The sequence below is a fragment of the Erythranthe guttata genome, chromosome 11, assembly GCF_056151865.1.
Source record: "Erythranthe guttata isolate IM_541 chromosome 11, IM_541, whole genome shotgun sequence".
NCBI lineage: Eukaryota > Viridiplantae > Streptophyta > Magnoliopsida > Lamiales > Phrymaceae > Erythranthe > Erythranthe guttata.
The window spans coordinates 14343215-14351558 of record NC_142543.1 but is presented as its reverse complement, the minus strand read 5'-3'; the positions used below and the strand labels follow the sequence as shown (position 1 = coordinate 14351558).

The following is an 8344-nucleotide window of genomic DNA, read 5'->3' as shown; positions in this document are numbered from 1 at the left end:
TTTTTTTTAATTAATTTTCGTTTTTTATTTTCTATTTTCTATTTTTTCATTTTTTTTATTAATTTTGAAATTATTTTCTCGTTTTTGTTTTTACAAAATTCGCTGTCAGATGTATTAATCGTCTAGCAAGTTATCAACTAATGTATAGTCGATTAAGGAGCTGACTACTATAATCTTTGCTGAATAATGAAATTGACTACTAAATGTAACAAAAACAACCGTAATACCGTCAATGAAACCCAAGATTCAACCAAAAAAAAAATTCAAACAAATACTAACTGAAACAAATAACAAAAACAACTACAAAAAATAAAATAAAATGAAAATCATCTATTTTTTACAAAACAACAAATATACGGAAAATGTATTGATTTATAAAAATCGAATGATGGATTGACAATGACAGAACAAAAACACACTACAATTATGCCCCAAGTTCGACTACATGTTGCAAAATAGGGAATCAATAACAAAAAATTCAAAAATGAATTAAAAAACTTAACGATTAACCTTAATTGACTACATAGCATAGTCGATTACGGATCTAACATGCGCAAATTTTCTCTGCCCACTCCGTCCTCACCCGATCTACCCAAAAAACCTAGATATGCCTCTCCATCGTTACCACACAGTCGCCACACCACCATCACCACCCCCACCACCGTCACCATACCATACCGTCAATATTGTATTATACCTTTTCTTCTTTGGACTACTCTGATTCGTATCTTCATTTTCTCTGCAACCCCATTCCGGTAATAATCGATGAAAAGCCATCTTCCTCGCACTCGTCCCGACAACACGCGACAAAAAATGCCATCTTCCTCGCACTCGTTCCGGCAACATGCGACGAAAAAACATCATCCTCGTCGGCCGTCGCCGACCACCACGAGCAATTGCGATCTTAGCCCTAGCCATCCTCGATCTGATTTGATAAAGAGGGAGAGAGAAGAGATGGGAAGAGAGTGAATTTTTTCAATGAGAGAAAAAGAGAGCAAAGAGAATTGCGTAGTAAATGGGAGAAGTGAGAAGTTAGGGTCAAGTCTATTTTAAGAGCAACTCCAACTCATAAATATCAAAATGAATTATCAAATATTTATTTGATATTTTATATTTTACTTTGATAACTAAATAAATTTATTTGCTCCAACCATAGTTATCAAATAGTTCATAATTAAAAATAAATAATGTGATTATATATTTTAATTAACACATGTCATTTTCTAATTGGTTATTAAGATGGTTAAGTTATGTAACTTCCAATTGGTATTATTTCTTCTGGATGTATTTTTACATCCTAAAAATTAAAATATCAAAATAGAAACTCATTTGATAACTCCATTGGAGTGGAAAATTTCTAATTTCAATTATCAAAATGGTAGTTAAGAGTTTTGATATCCCATTTAATAACTCCATTGGTGTTGCTCTAAATGATTAAGTCTTATATGGGCAGTTTACTTCTATTGATTAATCAAGCTAATATCTAAAGTAGTTTTCTCAAATTATTATTTTAAGGGGGGTCTACTCACATTATATTCCTAAGTGAGGATTTGTTCGACCCTACACCCGGTGAAAAATACCGGGTGGGTCTTCTGCTGCCACGTGTCTCTTTTTTGTATTTTATAATAGATTCCCCGCTAGGGTTTACCTTTAGGGGTTTTAGAAAAATAAAAAAAAAAGAACACGTGGCAGCAGAAGACCCATCTGGTGTTTTTCACCGGATGTAGCATCGAAGGAACCCTAAGTGAGACGGGTGCTCCTGATTTTCCATTATTTTTGCGTTTCAATAATTAAAAGGGGTAAGTGGATTTAACCACATGAAATTAGAGTATGAAACGTATAGCACATTGCCGAGATAATTACAGTCTTGACCCTTATATTATACATCTTTTTCGATATTGGTCCTTCAATTTTTTCTAGAACGAAATTGGTCCTCAAATAACCGGTTTGTTTTAATTTCCGTCCACCGTCTGATTTGTGTGGTAATTTGGACGGGAAAAAGCATGTGTTTAGCTCGTGGGCATGCACTTCTACCCCCTTTCGTACCTCTATGTCTAATTTAGCTCAAATTTAACTTTATTATTACAAATTTGTCCAAAAAATATCAAATCCCCAAGAATTTATTCTGAATGGCCCGCGTCGTCTGCCATTTCCACTTCACCGCCGAGCCATCAACGACCAATCCCTCTCCAGCCGCCATGGACGCCATCGGGTTTATTTATAATTAAAATAATATTAATTCTTTTTATTAAAGAATAATAAAAAATACCATAAAAAATGTATAAGATTAGGCAAAATTGATTTTATTGTATAAAGGACTAAAACAATATTTCTAAAATTATAATATATGTTCAATTATTCTTTACATATTATTGATTTTTAATAATTACAAAATAATAAGATAAATTATATTTATACAAAAATAAAAAAACAACTCTTAGTAGAATTTGGTATAATTAAATTTAGCTCAACTGGTTCCGGAGGTGGTAAGTTGGTGCAAGGTCCTAGGATCGAATCCTGGAAGCCGCAATGTGGGAATTTCAACTCCAATGAGAATTGGTTCCTTGTGGGCACCAGGTCCGCGGGCCATTGAGTTACCACGATTTACATTTCTCCATCAAATACTTGTCCCTTAAGCCTTTATAGTGTTTTCGATTAAAATAATAAAATAGCAAAATAAATAGTTTTTAATAAAATTTTCAAACTAGTTATAGTGTTCTCGATTAAAATAAAAAAATAAAAAAATAAATAATATTTGTGAATAATATACAATGTAATAATTCCTACAAAACCTGTGCATTGTCACATCGTGGAGGACGGAAATCGTAAAAAAACTTGTTATTTGAGGATCAATTCCGTACCAAAAACAATTTAAGGACCAAATTAAAAACAAGTATAATATAGGGACCAAATTGTAATTATCCCCATATTGCCCCAAAAAGAATTAGCTAAAAAGAGTAATTTAAATTTAAATGCAGTTAAAATAGAAATTTAGATTTATTCACTGACGTGCCCTTCAATTTATAAGGTCTAACTTTTAAGGGACAGTTTTTTTTCTAGGGTTGTTTTTCAAATTAGTAAACAAAATGGGGTTATTTTGAAAAGTATAAACAAAATAGGGTTTGTCGCCACGTGGTCTGGCGACTCCATTTAGTGCCGCCACGCGGCGTGGCGACTCCAACTATTTCTGCCACGCGGCGTGGCGACTCCAACAGCAGTCTTTTTTTTTTTTTTTTTTTCGTTTTTTTCAAAAAAAATTGTAATGTTAGAAAAAACATAAAAAAATGTATTTATGAGCATGTAAATTTCTCAATCATCTAATTCACGCAATAAAAGAATGTACAACTTTAAAAATACGTAAACAATAAATAAAGGGAGTTTTACCAAATAAATATTGTCAAAACAATAAAAAAAAGTTCTACAAAATAAAATGTCATAAAAAAGTGACTGCCTATGTCCACCAGTCTCACATGCAGGTGGTCGTCTAGTCCTCCTGTTAGAACAAAAGTCACTACCTATGTCCGTTTTTTTTTCTAAAAAAAATGTAATGTTAGAAAAAACATAAAGAAAATTTATTTATGAGCATGTAAAATTCTCAATCATCTAATTCACGCAATACAAAAATGTACAACTTTAAAAATACATAAACAATAAATAAATAGAGTTTTACCAAATAAAATAGTCATACAAAATAAATATTGTCAAAACAATAAAAAAAGTTCTACAAAATAAAATATCATAAAAAAGTCTTGCATGTGGGAGTAGTGATGGACATAGATACATTTTTTTAATGTTTTTTCTAACATTATAAAAAATTTTGAAAAAAACGAATAAAAAAAAAAAAGAAAAAAAAGACTGTTGTTGGAGTCGCCGCGCCGCGTGGCAGAAATAGTTGGAGTCGCCACGCCACGTGGCGGCACTAATTGGAGTCGCCAGGCCGCGTGGCGACAAACCCTACTTTGTTTACACACTCCAAAACAACCCCATTTTGTTTAATAATTTACAAAACAAGCACTAGAAAAAAAACCGCCCCAACTTTTAAAGAAAAAAAAAAAAGAACGAAGGAAGAAGAAAAATACCCAAATTCCTACAATCATTTCCGCCGAATTAAATTAGGGCTTCCTCACACATTTTCCGTCGGAGAAACAATCTGAACCAAAACGCCGGCGAGATGAATCTCCCCCCTCCTCAGAAACGGAAACGGTCTTCCTCTCCTCCGCCGCCGTCGTTTCCACTCTCCGCCGCCCCCATAGACCTCTCCCTCCTCGAGGCCATCGAGAAATCCCAGATAAAAGTTATCGAAACCCTCGACTTGAAAACCCTGAAGAAGCTCGCTCTCTCCCTGGAGCGCCGCCTCAACTCCAACACCGCCGCCCGCCTCAAGTACCCAGACAATCCCGACAAATTCGCCGACTCCGAACTCGAGCTGCACGATGAGCTCCAGCAGCTGAAAATCCTCGCAGGGGCGCCGGAGCTCTACCCTGACCTCGTCAGCATCGGAACCGTCAACTCGATCACCGGTCTCCTCAACCACGACAACACCGACATTGCCATTGATGCCGTCACCCTCTTACAGGACCTCACCGATGCTGACGTCATCGAGGATAATGAAGATTCGGCTCTGGTTCTCGTCGACGCCCTCGTGGAGAACAGTGCGGTGGAATTGCTTGTCCAGAATTTATCCAGGTTGAGCGACTCCGATCCAGATGAATCCGCAGCAATTTACAACACGCTCTCCACCATCGAGAATCTCATCGAGGTGAAGCCTTCTGTTTCCGAGCTCGTCTGCGAGAAGACCAAGTTGTTGAAATGGCTTCAGGCTCGAATCAAGGTTCGCGAGTTCGATAGTAACAAGCAGTACGCTTCTGAAATCCTGGCGATTTTGTTGCAGAACAGTGCGGCTAATCAGAAGAGGTTCGGTCAGATGAATGGCGTGGATACTTTGTTGCAGGCTGTGGCGATGTACAAATCGAAGGACCCGAAAACAGGGGATGAAGAGGAGATGGTGGAAAATTTGTTCGATTGTTTGTGTTGCGTGTTGATGCCGTTGGAAAATAAGGAGAGGTTTGTGAAGGCGGAAGGGGTTGAGTTGATGATTATTATTATGAATCAGAAGAAATTGTGTTACGGGTCCGCTATTAAGGCTTTAGATTTTGCCATGACGAGTTATCCGCCAGCTTGCGAGCGGTTTGTTGATGTAATGGGGTTAAAGACGGCATTCCCTGCTTTTATGGGTAAGGCAAGTTAAGCCCCCTTATCTTAAGTAGCAATCGGTGAGACTAATTAGCGAATTAGTGCTTTTCGTTAATGGATAATAATCGGTGGCTTCTTTAAGATACATTAAAGAAATATTATGCTGACTGAAAATAAAAATCATTGTTGATGCTTGGAATTGGGAAACAAAATTGAATTTAGTTACACTGACGAAATTGTGGGCAATGTGGTTTCTGAGCTTTGTGGAGTAGTTTTGAAATAAAAAGAATTGTGGCTGTAATTTTTATGATATAATTGTGTATCTTTAATTAGTTCTGAACCTTTGTCTAATTTTTTTTTCTTTTTTAATCTTTTGCGTTGTAGGTACCTCTCAGCAAGAAGAACAAGAAAAAGTTCCAGAAAGAAGAATTCGAAGAGCGTCTCATATCACTAATTGCATCACTATTTGGTAAGGAGGCAAGTTCCCTTTGGACTACTTTTTCTTATCTTATGCCATCGAGATTTATTATTGATATCAGGATACGTATGTACGTCATGTGGAATTTATTTATTCAGCTTTGATTTTGTTCCTCTCTGCGGAATGTGAGCGGAATTATACTATGTGGTACACAATCAATCAATTTTGCTGGTCTTGCTGTTTTCCCAGAAAAGAAGATTGAAATATTACTTCTCAACCTCTTGTTTCTCTATTAAAAATCAGGCTAATGCACGATCAAGTCATATTGCTTATGTTTTTGTGGAATTATGTATATTGGTATAACTTTATTACCGAAGTCTGTTTGTGTTATAGTCGATAAATGTTGCATGGTGGCATTTTACATACTTATTATAATATGCCTGTACTGATGCCGTTGCTATTGTTCACCAGGTGGAATTTTGAGGGGTTCTAGAAGGGAAAGATTGTTAAGTAAATTTGTGGAGAACGAGTGCGAAAAGATTGATCGACTAATGGAACTATACATGAGGTCATTACTCGTGCACGACCCTCATTCATTTAGAAACCTTAACGCTTTGAATTTGATATTTATTTTTCTTTCGCCGAGACTGATGTTGTAGTCCGATCACTTTTATCGCTGCTATTGTTACAGGTATTCCAACAGAGTAAGAGCTGAGACTGAAAGGATTGATCAGATTGAATTTGATGATCTCGAGGTTAATTAATATTTCAATTCTTTCTTTCATATCATTACTGCCACTTGCAACAACTTCGGAAAATTAAAATTATCGTTTCTAAATCTTATTCATATTTGTCGTTTTTGCAGCTTGATGAAGATGAGAAATATAATAGGAAGCTAGACTCTGGACTTTATACACTCCAGGTATTTTCCCTGATCTTTTAATTATTAATCTTTTCAACTTCGTATGCTTAATTCTTGTGGTTGAATCATTCTGTATTTTCTGCAGTTAATTGCTGTTATTCTGGGACATCTTTGGACCTCCGAGTAAGTCTGGCTAATCTCAATAAACGTGTAGATGTTTTGAAGCCGGTGTATTTTATAGTGCTTTGATATCTAATTTGTGTTGTTGTCTTTTCTAGGCATACTCGGATGAGAGCAAGAATTGAACTGTTATTGAAGCAGCAGAAGCTAACTAAGAAGGACGTTAAGGATGTACTTCAGGTAAAATATATAGCCTCTCGTTTATTTTTTAATAAAATAGCAACTTTGACTTCTATATTCCTCTCCATGCATCCCTTTTCCAGTTTTGAAGTTTGTGCTGAAGCTAATTGCCGTAAGCTTATAAATATGATATTTGAATCAAATAGTACACATGGGTCTGTTGAATATTTCTCTTAATTTCACGTCTTTCCAATTTTTCCACAAATTGTGCTTTCTGAACTGGCTCCCACGATCATTGAACCAAAAAGAAAGGTTGGGGAAATGGGATGGAGGACGAACAGGACAGTTTTTGTTCGACTTTTGAATACAAGTTTGATTAAAATTACATATATAATTATATATTGCATTTGGTTTTTGATACTTTGTGGTATGGTAAAGGTGGTTATATTCTGGCTGGCCCAAACGGTCTTTTCTTGTGTTTGTTGTTTGGGGTGGGGGTGGGGGTGGGGGTGGGGTAGACTATGCACGCCATAACTCCAACTTTGTACACACGAAGCAGATAACTGATATTCTAGTCAGAGTTTCTTGAGGCAAACGTTTACTTAATTCTGCGGTGAATGTAGAAACTCGACAATGAATTTTCCAACAAACTGATGGTTAGAAGTTATATATGCAATGAAATTCCATGACAGAATAGTCCCGTGTGCTTGCATCTATGTTTGTCGATGTTGTATTGATTGAAATATATATATATATATATATATATATATATATATATATATATATATATATATATATATATATATATATATATATATATATATATATATTTATAGTCTGATATCATAATCTGGTAATGCTTGTGGGTGAATCGCAGGAATATCATGACAATATTGGCGATCTTGATGGGCCGGAAGAGAGAGAAAGGGCGCAGTCAAGGATCTTAAAGTTCATTTCTGCTTTAGCATGAAAGTATAGAGTTTTACTCGTATGAATATGACGAGGATATGATATTTTGATAGTGTTGTCGATCGTGCTTTGGCATATTGTACTTTGTTCATCGTAAGGAGGTCAGGTTGATGTTAATTACTGTTGAAGCTTATTTTAGGGATTTCTATGAGTTGTACTATTTGTCTATTTCCACCTGCAAAAACTCTTTCTTCACCACCTTCCTCATTTTTCACCATCAATTTGAATGGGTAAATTACAACCACCCCCTGATGTATGGTCAATTTACGAAAAAATTCCTCTTGTTTGGATTTTTATTTACACCCCTACCATTATGGTGTCAAATTCAACATAATGATCTAGATTTTGTGGAATGTGCTTTAGTTTGTACTCGTTTTGTGTAAAAATACAGTTTCTGATGCACCACAATCTAATTATACAAGCCAATAAACACATATTATGATCATCTTGCTTCAAAATGTGGAGTTCAAATGGGATAAAATGGGTATAAATTTGATAATATTTCATATAATCTCGAAGATTTCACTAAATTTGAAACCGTAAGGGTGGATAGGGATGGCAACGGGTCGGTTCTGGGCCGGGTTTGCCTAAACCCAAGACCC

The 8344-nt window shown here is 35.7% G+C and overlaps 1 protein-coding gene across 1 annotated transcript; it reads left to right on the top strand.

Annotated features, from left to right (window-relative positions):
- The first annotated feature begins 3997 nt into the window (after positions 1 to 3997).
- Positions 3998 to 7986, top strand: LOC105961841 (ARM repeat superfamily protein). Its single transcript, XM_012986104.2, has 8 exons — positions 3998 to 5239; positions 5578 to 5662; positions 6083 to 6179; positions 6303 to 6366; positions 6477 to 6533; positions 6619 to 6656; positions 6752 to 6833; positions 7651 to 7986. Exons 1-8 carry the CDS (start codon positions 4172 to 4174, stop codon positions 7741 to 7743), a joined length of 1584 nt encoding a protein of 527 aa, XP_012841558.2. The 5' UTR covers positions 3998 to 4171; the 3' UTR covers positions 7744 to 7986.
- Positions 7987 to 8344: the final 358 nt, after the last annotated feature.

Bases quoted from the DNA above. Each gene is read 5' to 3' on its own strand.
- LOC105961841 (XM_012986104.2), top strand. From the start codon at position 4,172: ATGAATCTCCCCCCTCCTCAGAAACGGAAACGGTCTTCCTCTCCTCCG. The intron at 6,657-6,751 runs GTAAGTCTGGCT...TGTCTTTTCTAG, and splicing joins GGACATCTTTGGACCTCCGA to GCATACTCGGATGAGAGCAA. The intron at 6,834-7,650 runs GTAAAATATATA...GGTGAATCGCAG, and splicing joins ACGTTAAGGATGTACTTCAG to GAATATCATGACAATATTGG.